Consider the following 15,992-nt stretch of genomic DNA (forward strand, 5'->3'; position numbering starts at 1 on the left):
GGGACAAAGCTCCCGCCCTTTTTGGGGTTTCCTTTGGTTCTCTGTCCGAGGGTGTGTTCAGTTATGTTTTTTCTTCTGGTTCTCGGACAGTTTGGGTTTTCTTTAACCTGTTGGTCCTCTCCTATTGCTCTGGAACTTAAACTGATTACCTCAGGGCCTGAAGGCTGGTATATCCTGCTGGGAGGAGCAGACTTTTTTTTATTACCATAGTGTCACACCTCCTAGAGACAGCAGCATACACCCACGGTCTGTGTCCCCCAATGGATCCTCCGAGAAAGAGATTTTACGGTAAGTAAACAAAAAATCTCCTTATTTACATAAACTCAGAAAAAAACTCTCAGTACATTTTTAGAAATTTTTGCTGAACAATAAAGATACAGTAAAAAACAGATTCATAACTATGAGTAAGTGTGCATCAATATTTGCTATTAAGTTCCACGTATGCATAAATGTGCAGGCAAGTGATTTCACCGGCCCTGACAGTCAGATTGTGAATATGTTTGGCTCTAATGGTATTATCTAATGGTAGTCAGGGCTATTGAAGATTACTGGGGCCCAAGCCTGTTTGTTCATGTATGTGTCAGCTTCCCATTTCATGTAGACCTATACACTGAACAGGTTTGTAAATCGTAATGTGAACTCTGCCTAAGAGGGAAAACAGATAATTTTACTCACCTTCTAAATGGTCATGCGTTACCAAACCTAGCGACACCATGAAGGCAAGTTTCTAAGAGAAAAAAAAATGTGTTTCACTACATAGTGCCAAAGCAAATAAATTATTGGAGTGCATTAAAAAGGGACGTAGATTAACATGACAGAGAGCTAATTCTACCACTGTATAAATTACTAGTCAGACCACACAAATAATACTGTGTACAGTACTGGGCACCAGTGTACAAGAAAGACATAGTGGAGCTGGAGAGGGTTTGACGTTGGGCAACCAGTGTAATAAGGGGAATAGGAGGACTACAATACCCAAAAAGATGATTAAAATTAGGTTATTTTATTCAGGAAAAAAAAGAAGGCAAAGGGGAGACCTAATAAGAAGGCTAAGGGGAGACCTAATAAGAAGGCTAAGGGGAGACCTAATAAGAAGGCTAAGGAGAGATTTAATAAGAGAGCTAAGGGGAGACCTAATAACTATGTAAAAATATATTAGGGGGCTGTACAGAGATTATCTATTTATACCCAGGGCTGTATCCATAACAAAGACACCCTCTACGTCTAAAGGAAAGAAGGTTTCTACACTAGCACACACAGGGCTCTTCACTCTAAGAGCAGTGAGACTATGGAACTCTCTCCCCGGGAAGTGGTCATGGTGAACGCAATAAAAGATCAAGAGGGATCTGGATAAATGTTTGGAGAGTAATAACATTCCAGGTTATGGTTATCAGATTTATAGGGAAAGGGCATTGATTCAGGTATTTATTCTGATGACATATTGAGGTCAGGACGGAATAGGGATATCTGTTGAGCTTGATGGACATTTGTCTTTTTTCAATCTTATGGGGGACATTTATTGTTTGTTTTGGTAAGCGAGTTCTGTAGGCACATTTATCATACTATCACAGGGGGTTGATATATTTGGAAGACATAAGCAAAAACCAATGAAATCACTTTGGAATACCATTTTCTTAGCACAGATAAGCAGAAAAAAAATGTATGTGTTTATTACATTTGTTTACCACTTTTTTCCCCTAAATGTAATAACCCATTTTTTTTTGTTTGTTTTTTTTCTTTCCATTTCAGATCTGTAACCTGTGGGCTACTTAAGATTTGGTGGACTAAGATGACCAGCGTTTTTTTTTGTTTAATATTAACAACATTTTGTAACAAGGACTTGTGGAGTAGTGTTTTTTGGAATACATTTTTTTTTAAATGTGTTTATTTTTATTTTTATTTACTTTACGGGCTTTGTAGTGGAAGTTATCTTCTACACAGAGTCCATTACTAATCCGAGCTTAGCGTTAGCCCCAAAAACAGCTAGTGCTAACACCTGATTATTACCCCGATACCAACAGGCCCGGAGCGTCAAAAATGGCGCACCTGGGCCTAGGCGGTAACACACTGGCGTTATTTAGGCTGGTGATGGGGGCCAGTAACAATGGTCCTTGCCCACCCTGGTAACATCAGGCTGTTGCTGTTTAGTTGGTATTTGGCTGAGAATAAAAATACAGGGAACCCTATGCATTTTTCTTTTATTATTTAGGGGGAAAAAAACAAAAACGCATAGGGTTCCACATATTTTCATTCTCAGCCAGATACCAACAAGGAAGCAACAGCCTGACATTACCAGGGTGGGCGAGGACCATTGTTACTGGTTGTGCGACTTTTTGAAAATGCTGTCATAGGCAAGCTTGTAGGCCAGGTCTGACCTTGCTTACACTTGCAACTTTTTGAAGGGGGGTTTACGAATTACGTGCAACTTTCGCAATGGTAAATCCTGGACCACTGCAAAGTAAAAACTGAAAATTGCTTAGCTAGGGCAGATTGGTATTTTATGCTTACCCACAAAAGTCGCACCAAAAATTGCTTAGACGCACATGCGACTTTATGTGCAACTTTTGTAAGCCAAAAAAACTGCCTAAATCTCTCTCATGGACTTTGTTACAATAGTACAAGGCACAGAAAACCGCAAACCAAGCTCCATGGCATTTTTTTCTCGACTTTGTACCTGTGGGTTTTCCTCTCGTTTTGGCTTGGGAGCAGGTTGCACGGTCGTACTGCTTTCAGTTGGCTTCTCTGTTTCCACCTGAGTTTTAACTGTCTGGGGAGGAAAGCAAAGACCTCACATATTAGTTCATATCTCACGATAATATTAATACAAACAAAATGTTAAATAAATAAAGCAACTATTATACTCTACAGGAAAAAACTTCCAAGGAAAGCACACATCTGCTTAGTAATCTCCACTAAGGGTAAATTGTAAAATCTGCTGTTGCAGATTTGAAGTTGTAGTCCAACAAGGGAATTCCAAAGCATTTTTGATTGACATGTCAATTAAGTTATTGCCTTGTAAAATCTGCAACTGCATATTTTACAACTGCGGATAAACAACGTCAAATCTGAAGTAAATCTGGTGTGTGGCTGATCTCCTATTTAGCCACTAGATCAGTGTTTATCAACCAGATTGCTTCCAGATGTTGCAAAACTACAACTCCCAGCATGCCCGGACAGCCAAAAGGCTGTCCAGGCATGCTGGGAGCTGTAATTTTGCAGCAGCTGGAGGCACACTAGTTGGGAAACACTGCACTAAATAATGGAAAAAAATTGCTGACAGAAAAGACAAGCATTTACATGGCCAGCGGTATGTGCATACACATGCAGACTTCTGTTACCAATAGTTTTGTAAACTTAAGATCTATAAATGTTTAACGGTAAAACTATGTTAATGTAGGTATTTTTTTATTTACTTTATGGGGAAGAGAAACTAAGAAAAATAAATGGTGTGCATCTTATACAGCACTTTGCACATTTTTGGCACTTTCTACACCTCACTAAACAGCTGTAAAAAAATGTACTATCACAGGGGTCTCAAACTGGTGGCCCTCCAGATGTTGCAAAACTATGCACTAAATTGTGGTGCACGTTTAAGCCAACTACATCTAAATACACCAGTGGTCTTCAACCTGCGAACCTCCAGATGTTTCAAAACTACAACTCCCAGCATGCCCGGACATGCTGGGAGTTGTAGTTTTGCAACATCTGGAGGTCCGCAGGTTGAAGACCACTGTGATACACTGTCATACTTTTGGCACATTTGAAGTCTGTCTTTGTTTGCATTGTCTGAGAATATGACAGATTTAGTATATATGGGCTGATAGGTTTGACACCACAGACTAAATGGAGGGAGGAGCAGGTATTACATGACAATTACATGCAGGTAATCTCTATAGAACCATGACTTCTAGGGGAGAATACAGTGCTGTATGGATTCATTGTCCATGTCCTGGTATAGGAAACTTTAGGGCCTAAGTGCCCTTTGTAGTCTTATGCACCTTTTTGAACCAAAAGGAATAAAGGGTTATTACCTGCTTCTCCAGGTTTGGTTTTGGAAGCTGCAGAGTTTGTGGAGCAGCCAGTCTCGTGCCTGGTGCTGCTATCACGATACTGGTGAGCTGTGCTGTAGGGAAGGCTTTGGAAAGGGCCGTGGGTTGTCCATTCACAATGCGTACAGGATGAATAGAATTCTGAGATGCGGACGTCAATTTTGTTGTAAGCATAACCGGCCGCTGGATGAGCTGTGGAGCTGCCAGCATTGGAGGTGGGGCGGGGGCGATTGGTATGTTTTGTGCAGCTGGCTTTGGCCGCACCTGACAAATAGTAAAAAAGACAGAAAAATTCCAGCAATTAACAATTTGAAAACCACCCCGATTTGCAGTCCAAATAAATGTTTTTTTTTTTTTTGCCCATGTTGCAGCTACATGTGGCCTAACCACAAGAGTGCCAGTACACCTAGGTTTTGTCAAAATTTATTTTTAAAGGAGTAGCAGCCTTCTAATAAAAACAGCATTACACCTGATCTCAGGTTGTGTGTGGTATCACAACGTGGCTCTATTCACTTCAATAAAACTAAGCTGCAATACCACACATAACCTGAGGACAGATGAGGTGAGGTTGCTGGATGAAGGCAGCTATGTCTATTTTTCTTATTCTGTACAATTAAATGTACGCCATGGCTAAGTGGTACTTAAAGGGGTACTCCGCCCCTAGACAGCTTAATCCCCTATCCAAAGGATATGGGATAAAATGGCCGATCTCGTCGATACTTGTATCATTTCTTGATGAAAAAGTTTAAAATTTAGCTTTTTTTTTTTTTTACTTTGAAACTCTGAGCTTATAAGGAAAAAGGACATCCCAAATAAAAATTATATATTGATTAACATATACAATATGTCTACTTTATGTTTGCATCATAATGTTGATGGGCCACAGTTTAGAAACCACTGCACAGTGATCTCCAAACTGTGGCCCTGCAGATGTTGCAAAACTACAAATCCCAGCATGCCCAGACAGCAAACTGCTGTGTGGAAATGTTGGGAGATGTAGTTTTGCAAGATCTAGAGGGCCACAGTTTAGAGACTACTGCACAGTGATCTCCAAACTGTAGCTCTCCAGCTGTTGCAAAACTACAAATTCCAGCATGCCCAAACAGCAAACTGCTGTGTGGGAATGCTGGGAGTTGTAGCTTTTCAACATCTGGAGGGCTACAGTTTAGTGACCACTGTATAGTGGTCTCCAAACTGTAGCCCTCCACATGTTGCTAGGCATCAACTCACCGTCTTCCGTAGGATCGCCGCCTGCCACCGCCGATCACCGCTGGTAAGTGACCTCCACCGCCGGTCACAGGACAGTTCCCCGGACAACAGTCGGTGGGCAGAGCAGGAGAACCGAGCTTTAACCCTCCCGCCCCCGATCTGCTATTGGTCGGTGGCTTCTGACCGACCAATAGCAAGGATAGGAGGGGTGGCACCCCTGCCACCTCACTCCTATCCCTTCAGTGGGATCGGGGGTGTCTTGGACATGCCCAATCCCCCCCTTGTTTTCTGGGTCACCGGAGTCCCGTAGGACCCAGAATCGAGCAGATCGCCGGTCTGAATTGACCGGTGATCGCTGACATGCGGTTTGCTCAGGGTGCCTGCTTTTAGATATTAGCAGTCAGGGACCGAAATTCCCCACGGGCGTACAGGTACGTCCTGGGTCCTTAAGTGGTTAAATATTTTGAACTAATTAAAAAGGTGAAGAAACTAACATAAATATACAGCTCATAAATCAATATGCTATAATATAGCTACAAAAAAGCAACTTTAACCAATTTCTTTAATTTCTTAAAAGTCAGAGACAAGCAACAAAAAAAATATATATATTTTTGTACATTGTGATTTAAAACACCCATTTTGTTTATATAGCACATATGCTGACATTGTGTAATCTAATCCTGCACACTCTTCCACACTCTTCCATGTGTCTTCAACCTGCACTCTGGTGTTTTTTCTTCTTGTATTTTCTATTCATGTTATTTTAAGAACAGTTGTCATTTTTTTATTTTCGATAAGCCTAAACTGTAATGAAACAAAAAAATTTGGGAGGTAAATTTACTCACTTGTGGAAGAAACGTTGGACGAGGAGTGAGCCGAGGGGGTGGGATGAACTGGGGAACTTTGATAGTCTGAGACGATGTTGCTTGGACCTGCTATACAAAATTGAAATCCTACGATATTAAGAGATTTCTGAACAATGTCAGACAAATATAACCTGTACAGAGACGTAGAATTGTCACTCACCAGAGTAACAGCATTTTTTGCCACTATCTGAAAGGTCTCTGTTCCCTGACTGGTGACCTTATTAGAAGTCTGCAGGTTTACTGCGCCGCTCTGGGCATCGGAGCCTATGACAGCTTTCTGGCTGTTGATAGCAGTTACCATGGCAATGGTTGGCCTTTGCCCCATTACTGAAGTGGGCATGGATGCTGCAGCGGCTTTCAACACGAGAGGTAGAGTCTTTGCCGTGATCATAGAGGCTGTGGCCACCGTCTGTTGGGAAAAAGTAGACAAGACACGATTACGTGTGAGAATAAAAGTATACACATAAATAAATGGTTAATACACAGAATTGGTCTGTTTTATGATACTTGTAATATTTCAAACAATGCTGACAATATAAAGTTGCCACTGAGAAAAAAAAGAAAAAGAAAACTTGATGGCATTTTAGTGGGGGTTCAACTTTTGGAACCCCCCTTAATGGGAAAATTGGAGGGTCAACAACGAAGCATACGCTTCATTGTTCAATAGGCACATCGCTGTACTTTTGCATTGACTGTGTCCAGCATTCCAGTTCAGAGCAGCTGAAACTTATTCTGCAATACCAGGCACAGCCACTACTGTTAAGTACGGCGCTGTGCTCAGTAAACAATGAAGGGGACGGAGTGCTGCAGTGACATATTTGCGGCTCCCATAGACTTACTGTTTCCGAGTAAGGTTAGGTGAACCTTATGGAAGCTCAGCTGTATTACAGATCTACATTGTACAATAAATAAAATAAATAAATAATAAAAATAAAATAAAAATGTAATAATGCCCCCAGGTGTGCACTTGATGTTATACTTTGGCATGCTTGGTAAGTGCTTCCCAACTAGGGTACCTCAAGCTATTGCAAAACTACAACTCTCAGCATGCCCGGACAGCCTTTGGCTGTCCGGGCATGCTGGGAGTTGTAGTTTTGCAACAGCTAGAGGCACCTTAGTTGGGAAACACTCTGTCATTCCGCATTATGAAGGTACTCTCCCTAAGAAGCAATGTATCTTCATGATAGCAACCTATCAAAAATCCTTATGTAGCCATACGGAGAACAGGCACGTGGCAATACCTTGTGCATGGACCCTTTAGCTCAATTACACATTTACTGGTGGCGATTTTTGTGTGCCGTAGATGAAAAGGCTCAGTGTGTCTTCTACCTGAAATGTATAAGTGCTGGGATGGTCACATTTCAGAAAATGATCAGTTGCAGCGGGTTTACTAAAAGCACAATTGAGTCTGCATGACTTACTTATCCAGACTTAATTATATACTTGAATACGCCGCTTTTCATCCATTGCTTTTGCTAGGTGAGGTTCGTTTTAATTTCCTGCTTCACTCTATCCCTAACTTTTACCCTAAATTACCCCTAAGCTATTATTTATATTTTGTCACCATAGAGACCTGTAATAGCTGTAATAAGCCACTACTCTGAGATGAGATGCCTCAGTAACGCTTGGCTGACAAAAGCAATTTTTTTTTTTTGCCCAACGTGACAAAAGATCACACATTTGGCCGCTCTCTAGACCATCCCAGATCAATACGTGCATGCTTTCTTCCCTCTCTGACTTGTCCACAGTGTTGCTTTTTTCCATTGCTTTTGTCATTTGTTACACTTACATCTTAATAACCTAAACAAAACTGTGAATTTATTGTACAGGTTGTGTATATGTGTATAGAACTGTTATGAGCCTTTATTGGGCCTGATGACCTAGTGAGTCGCTGTCAGAGCTCCCTCCATCAGCGTGCACTGCAATCGGCATTCACTGTGGTAACTAAAGCTGACCTGTCTTTCACGTAACATTTCAGGATAAGCTGACACTTTGAAGCTATCAAATCAAGTACCAGGGTGAGGGATAATGATCAAAGTAACCTTGTGTACCCTCATAAAAAGGAGATTTTTGTATTCACCGTAAAATCTCTCTTGAAGCTCACATTGGGGGACACCTAACTGATGACACCTAACTGATGGGTATATGCTCTGGCCACTAGGAGGCGCTGACACAAGAGGAAAAAAAGTCGGCTCCTCCATGGCAGGATATACCCGCCCAACTGCAGTGAGGTAATCAGTTTTGCCACAAAGCAGTAGGAGAAGCCAACAAGAAATACGTCCGACAGGACCCTAGAAAGGAATCCCGGAGAGACAACGCAAGAACCGTAAAGAATAATCCGGAGAAAAGACAAAGCAATGGGCGGGTACGGTGTCCCCAATGAGAGCTTCGAGAAAAATATACTTTTCTCTGACGCTCTTTATTGGGGGACACCTAACTGATGGGGGTACCAAAGTAGTCCCCTAGGGTGGGAAAAAACAACCACCAGAGAAAAGGAATCAGTCCCAAGACTGAACTCACGTGTCCATGAGGCCTGCAGACGAGCCCCAAGGTCGGAGACAAACTAAGGCCAGGAGTTGGGCTCCCGGAAGATTGCCCATCTAGGAAGATGGACTAGGACGCCAAGGAAAAGGCAGACCTCTGGGGAGACCCAGACAAGAAACTAGATATGTCAGGGTCACCTGGAAGACAAAACACCCCGAAGAGTAAGGAAAACAGACGTCCGCGAAAACTCTCCAGACGACAACTTCCATGTAAAAACTTGAAGAAGAGAAGGAGTGCAGTAGAGAACAAAAACGCCCCACCTGATGGGCTCGCAGGTGGAGTCTGGGCTGAATCAAAAAACATGCACAAGATTGGAACCAGCACCAAGGTCCAACTGAAAGAGCTGCCTGAAAAGAAGGCACGCCACAGCATCCTAGGACAGAGCCTAAGCCAAGGACCAACAAGTCAGACCCCAGTGGTTCAGCAGACCAAAGCACTCCAAATACAAGAACCCGCAGAATGGGAACGGAGGGGAGAACAAGGAAAACCCAGCTGGGACTCCCAGGATTTGGGCGCAGGAAGGAGTACGCCAGAAGACTCGGGTGTCAGTGCGGTACCACTGACACAGACAAAAGGGAAAGAAGAACTAACCCTTCCATGGAGATTGCACAAATTCCTCCAACAGAGGAGAGAGAGTCAAGGCTGCGTGAGCAGCAGTAGATAACCAAAAAAGTAGGAGAGCCTAGACAGTAAAAAAGCTCTGCTGAATGCCCTCGGCAAAAGACAAGGGCCCCGCCATAACCCACCTATTTAGGGGGAAGAAGCGAGACGGCATCAGCTTGGCGACAGAAAAAACTCAACAGCATAGTCCCTCTAGAGGAGGGAAAAAACAAGGGTGGTCAATTGTGTGAAAGAAAACACAAGTAGCGACCCATGCCATGCACCCCGATCCCCACACCCCCTGTGGAAAGGTATTAGCAAGTGCGTCAGGGCACAGCAGTAACAGGGAAAGGCTGCCCCACAGCCATGGGACAAGTGCTGGGTGGGCGGAGCCCCCAGAACTCAGCGGCAGCCCATCGCCGTCTGGAGGGGCCACCAAGAGTCCCAAGAGGGATCGGAAGCCTGTACACCGAAGCGGGGCAAAAAAAACACCAAAGGTGTTGAGAGCCAAACTAGATGGTGAAGAAGACAATAGAGTAGGTGCATAAGGCACCCGGACAGAAAACCCGGAAAAACACCTGTAGGGATAGGGAGAGGCTGAATTAACTGACGCCCACGCAGGCCCCATGCCAGAACAGAAGTGCTCAATGGCCACAGGACCGTGGAAGCAAAATCACAGGAAACCCAGAGGCTTATCCTACTGAACAGAAGGAAAGGTGGGTTCCACACCTACAAAGCAGCCCTAGCATACGTAGGGACACGGACATAGGGACCTCACGATAGTAGTGGGGAACCAAGACTGCACACAGAAACCGCAGACATTCAATGAAGAAGGTATGTGGAGCAGGAACTTGCTGACACAGACTGACTTACGGGAAGAAAGGGTCCCAAGAACCCACAGATACACACTCTGCCGAACTGCACCTGGAAAGAGACATCAGACTACAGCTGCGGCATCGACAGTAAAGAGGAAGGTGACCAGGTGGATTAGAAAACCATGCACACACGGTCTGGCTATGTGGCATAGGGGCCATGGTCACGCCGGGTTTCACATACAGAAACACCTAGTGAAGTGAGATACCAGCCTTTAGACAGAGGTAACCCTGCAACTCAGTATGAGATGCTTTGAACAAAGCCCATGGAGCAACAAGGGGTGACACACTTAAAAAAAAAACAAAAAAAAAAAACACCCTGGCAGAAGGGTACTTCAACTACCGTCCACAGGGTGGAAGGTGATGGTAGTTGACCGGACGTAGTAGTCAGCCATGCGGAAAACCGACTGGCCGACAGGAATAGGATCCCAGCACACATAGGGTGATTCCATTCCCGCGTACCCGTAGGGTCTACACCCCAGATCCCTCAACCAGCAGTGAGTTACTGAAAACCTGGCTATGCTCGCGGCAGCCCTGAGGTCAGGGACCGATGGCAGCGGAAACAGTGTAGACAACAGACCGGCTGAACAAGACCACCACTAGGAGTTTGGAGAGAAAGGGAACAGGCAGATAGACTATAACTGTGCCCCATTGACATAGGTGAGAGGGCGGGGAGGCCTAGGAGCCATGGACAGAACCCCCGCCCTCTGGAGATAGAGGGAGGCAGAGGAGCTATGAAATGCAGCTCTGTCATCCCTATAGGGTCCGTGGAACACTCTGGGTCAGTTCCGTGCATACCACTAACAGCAGTGGAGAACCGGAACTCCAGCCGTAAACCCATCAGCCGCGACAGGCGGCAGAGGAAAACAGGCAGACCACTGTGTGGCGTAGTGGTATGAAACCATAGTAGAGTACGAGTCATTCCGGCAGGCACCTCCCACCGTAGTGAGGTACCAGAACTCAAGCCGCAGATACATCAGCCGTGTGATGTGTGACAGGTGGTGTAGGGAACCATGCAGACCACTGCCTGGCTAATAGGTACAGGTCCACAGTAGACAACGAGCCATTCCATCGGCACCACGCAAGACAGTGGGGTACCGAGGCTCCCGCCGCAGATACATCAGCAGGTTTATGTATGCTAGGCGGTGTAGGCCAACATGCAGACTGACTGGCTTACTGGTATGGGTCCGGAGGAGACCATGAAACACTCCGACAGACACCTCACAAGTAGTGAGGTACCGGAACGCCAACCGCAGGAACGTCAGCCGTGTGATGGGTGACAGACGGTTATAGGAAACCATGCAGACAACTGTCTGGTATGGGTCCATAGTATGGACCAAAATTGCTGACTTTGGCGCCAAACCAAATTTTGGCGCAAAAAATCCAATATGGCTGCAACTAGAAAAATTTTGGGCGTGAAAATTTATTTCCACATATTTTCAAAGCAGCACAAAAGACCTTTGAAAATGTGAGGAGAAATAAAAAAAAAGGTGTGAATAATATCGCCGAAACAGAAATTACAATAGTTTTTGAGAATCTCCCTTGTTGTCCCTAAATAATAAAATAATTCATTTCCTCTGTTACATCTAATTGACATTTAATAATTCATATTTAAAAATGTCTTGTGTCTAAACATACACTGCCCAAAAAATAAAGGGAACACTTAAACAACATATTGTAACTTCAAGTCAATGACACTTCTGTGAAATCACACTGTCCACTCAGAAAGCAACACTGATTGACAATCAATTTCATATGCTGTTGTGCAAATGGAACAGACAACAGGTGGAAATTATAGGCAGTTAGCAAGACTAAATAAAGGAGTGGTTCTGCAGGTGGTGACCACAGACCACTTCTCAGTTCCTATGCTTCCTGGTCACTTTTGAATGCTGGCGGTGCTTTCACTCTACTGGTAGCAAGAGACGGAGTCTACAACCCACAAAAGTGGCTCCTGTAGTGCAGCTCATCCAGGATGGCACATCAATACGAGCTGCGGCAAGAAGGTCTGCTGTATCTGTCAGTGTAGTGTCCAGAGCATGGAGGAGCTACCAGGAGACAGGCCAGTACATCAGGAGACATGGAGGAGGCCGTATGAGGGCAACAATCCAGCAGCAGGACCACTACCTCCGCCTTTGTGCAAGGAGGAGCAAGAGGAGCACTGCCAGAACCCTGCAAAATGACCTCCAGCATGAGTCCACTCAAATGGTCAGAAACAGACTCCATGAGGGTGGTATGAGGGCCCGACGTCCACAGGTGGGGGTTGTGCTTACAGCCCAACACCGTGCAGGACGTTTGGCATTTGCCAGAGAACACCAAGATTGGAAAATTCGCCACTGGTGCCCTGTGCTCTTGACAGATGAAAGCAGGTTCACACTGAGCACGTGACAGAGTCTGGAGATGCTGTGGAGAACGTTCTGCTGCCTGCAACATCCTCCAGCATGACCGGTTTAACGGTGGGTCAGTAATGGTGTGGGGTGGCATTTCTTTGGGGGCCGCACAGCCCTCCATGTGCTTGCCAAAGGTAGCCTGACTGCTATTAGGTACCGAGATGAGATCCTCAGACCCCTTGTGAGACCATATTCTGTGCGGTTGGCCCAGGGTTCCTCCTAATGCAAGACAATGCTAGACCTCATGTGGCTGGAGTGTGTCAGCAGTTCCTGCAAGAGGAAGGCATTGATGCTATGGACTGGCCGCCCGTTCCCCAGACCTGAAGCCGATTGAGCACATCTGGGACGTCTCGCTCCATCCACCAACGCCACGTTGCACCACAGACTGTCCAGGAGTTGGCGGATGCTTTAGTCCAGGTCTGGGAGGACATCCCTCAGAAGACCATCCACCACATCATCAGGAGCATGCCCAGGTGTTGTAGGGAGGTCATACGGATACGGGCACGTGGAGCCCACACACACTACTGAGCCTCATTTTGACTTGTTTTAAGGACATTACTTAAAGTTGGATCAGCCTGTAGTGTGGTTTTCCACTGTGATTTTAAGTGTGACTCCATATCCAGACCTCCATGGGTTGATAAATTTGATTTCCATTGATAATTTTTGTGAGATTTTGTTGTTAGCACATTCAACTATGTAAAGACGAAAGTATTTCATACAATTAGTTCATTCATTCAGATCTAGGATGTGTTATATTAGGGTTCCCTTAATTTTTTTTTGAGCAGTATATTTGTTAAAGTGCACCATGCTGTTTTTTTAATTCCCTCTCAAAAAGTCCACCTATTGTGCCTAGTGCCAGTGAGAAGCAGCTTATATTGCTCTGACTCTCACTGCCTGGCCTGCACAATAGTAAGATCTCGGCCACCTGTGTAAACATATGTAGTACACAAGAGAAAATGTTGGTTTGGAAAAAACAATCCACTGGTTCTAGAGAGGATTCCATAGGAATCTTTTTATCATCCAATGACAAGCACATAGAACGACAACACATTTTGGCGCTAGAACTTGCACCTTTCCTTAGATCCAATTTACATCTGCTTTAGCACAGTGGAAATCACTCAGTCACACTTCCACCCATGAGCAAGGACCTCTATTGTAGATGTAAGCGTGACTGATTGATTTCCACTGTGCTCGAGCAGGTGTAATTTGAACCTGAGAAAGGTGTCTGCTTTAGTGCTGAAATGTGTTGTCCTGCTATGTGCTTGTCATTGCAAAATAAAAAAGATTCTTATGGGGTAATCTCTAGAACTACTGGATTGTTTCTTGGATTGGGCAGCAGAGCTTCACTTTCAAACCAGCATTTTTATCTCATCTACTGCTTTTCCATGTCAGTGGAACCGAGTCAAGCAGCAGGCTGTATACTACTCAACTCACACCTCAACCCAAATAGCAGGTCAGTTTAAACTTGGTGGAGGGTTATTCTTTTCACCAGCGATATTACACTAGGAAGTGCACAGACTTTCTTTTTTCACATCAACCTGTGTAGAAGGGGGTCTACTTTACTTACAGAGCGTGTGTGATCACCAACACTACATTGGTGGTCAAGAGAGAATAAAAAAAATAAAGTAAATAAATAAATAAAAACACCAGATGGCAACATAACAAGTACATAACAGAATTGTATTGCATTTATACCATCACAACCCCTGTCCATATGACCTGTTAGGAAATAGAGGAGTATAACAGTTGCTATTTAGAAGAAAAAATAGCTTGTGGACTTTTTCTCCAGCCAGATCTGATGTTTGCTGGGTCCCAGGAAGTAGACAGCGCTCTTATTTAAATACAGTGACCACTCGACCTACGATGGCCCCAACATACGATAATTTCAACATGCGATGGCCTCTCAGAGGCAGCATCAACATACGATGGTTTTGTATGTCGGGGTCATCGCATAAACGGCTATCCGGCAGCGCAGACTGCTTCAGCTGCCACCGGATAGCCGTTTACAGTGCCCCGTGTGGTCTGCTGACGATCACTTACCTGTCCTCAGGGCTCCGGCGCGTCCTCTTCAGGATCCCCTGCATCGTCGGCGCTCTCCATGGACGTCATCACGTCGCTGCCCACGCCGTCTTGTCATCCAATAGGAGCGGCGTGCGTAGCGACGTGATGAAGGTGACGCAGAGCGAGGATGCTGGGGAAGCAGAGGCCTTGCCGGATTGTCGGGGACACCCCGGGGACGCTGCGACAGCGATGAACGGCGACATCCCGGGCAGCAGTGACGGTCCAGAGCGGCGGGGACAGGTGAGTACAACTTCCTCTAACAGTGGTTTCCAACCTGCGGACCTCCAGATGTTGCAAAACTACAACACCCAGCATGCCCGGACAGCCGTTGGCTGTCCGGGCATGCTGGGTGATGTAGTTTTGCAACAACTGGAGGTCCGCAGGTTGTAGACCACTGTCCTATACTTTACATTGCACGGATCCCTCAACATACGATGGTTTCAACAAACGATGGTCCGCTTGGAACGGATTACCATCGTATGTTGCGGGATCACTGTATCTATGTATATTTAACCTGAGAGGTATAAGCACTCACCTGTGTGCCACTCAGGCCTGGAAGAGGTGATGTAGATGCCTGTGACAATGACTGTGGTTGTAGTTGCTGTAGTTGTATCTGATGTGGCTGCTGCTGCACTTGTGGTGTTGGCGGTTTGCTTTCTAGCTGAAGAAGAGGCTGGATAAGAAGTTTGTTGTCTGGGAGTTCCTGTTTAACTATGAGATTCTTCCTAAGCTGTTCCACAACAAGTTTCTGAAAGTCAAAACAACCTTGAGTAAGTCAAGACATATTACAGCACATTACATTCAAACATTAGTAGGTTTTATTGCTGAATTGCCACTTGTGGAGACACTGTCAAACATGATATGCAGATAGATGAGATGTTGAGAGTCCTTTCATATAAAGTCATAACAGAAGCACAGTAGAGCAATTTTCTGGTTTCATCATGCAGAACAAAGGCAATTATGGGAATAAAGCATAAACCATGACAATATAATAAAAAATATAAATGCAAAGGGATGAAGTGAAAACCTGTTTATATAACCATTTTGAATATAACCATTACATGTGTCTATTATGTTCCAGTCTTCTTTCAAAACTCACACCATATATATGCTCTGTTAAGTGGGAGCAAGGTTAAGTGACTGAAATAGGACCTGTTTACTTACATATAGCCTTCACTGCTTGATCTTTTACACAATATTCAGAACAAAAAGCAAAAAAAGGCGACAGAAATGAAAGTCACATTTCTATAAGCATCTGTGCAGAGAGTAATTGAGCCTCCTTAGTCCTACACACATAGGAGAAGTGACAGCAGCAAAGAGGAAAATGTAGGCGCGCACTGAGCAGGCAATATAGGTGGGGGAGGCCTGGCAATCTCACTTTGCCAAGGAAGCCAGCTGGCAGTC

General features: G+C 44.7%; 1 protein-coding gene across 8 annotated transcripts in view; it reads right to left on the reverse strand.

The window, feature by feature from the left end:
• PHF21A (PHD finger protein 21A) overlaps positions 1 to 15,992 on the reverse strand; it is a 195,111-nt gene that overhangs the window by 62,325 nt on the left and 116,794 nt on the right. For 6 of the 8 annotated variants that reach the window (XM_056527635.1, XM_056527630.1, XM_056527636.1 and 3 more), the window contains 6 exons: positions 15,124 to 15,336; positions 6,285 to 6,533; positions 6,104 to 6,193; positions 4,032 to 4,313; positions 2,675 to 2,767; positions 676 to 727 (listed from right to left, as the gene is read on the reverse strand). In XM_056527635.1, the coding sequence (XP_056383610.1) occupies positions 676 to 727; positions 2,675 to 2,767; positions 4,032 to 4,313; positions 6,104 to 6,193; positions 6,285 to 6,533; positions 15,124 to 15,336 (979 nt within the window). The remainder of the gene's footprint in view (positions 1 to 675; positions 728 to 2,674; positions 2,768 to 4,031; positions 4,314 to 6,103; positions 6,194 to 6,284; positions 6,534 to 15,123; positions 15,337 to 15,992) is intronic. The other 2 variants (XM_056527632.1, XM_056527634.1) reach the window with 1 other exon arrangement.

This window comes from Hyla sarda, chromosome 6 (genome assembly GCF_029499605.1).
Source record: "Hyla sarda isolate aHylSar1 chromosome 6, aHylSar1.hap1, whole genome shotgun sequence".
In the NCBI taxonomy this organism is placed as follows: Eukaryota; Metazoa; Chordata; class Amphibia; order Anura; family Hylidae; genus Hyla; species Hyla sarda.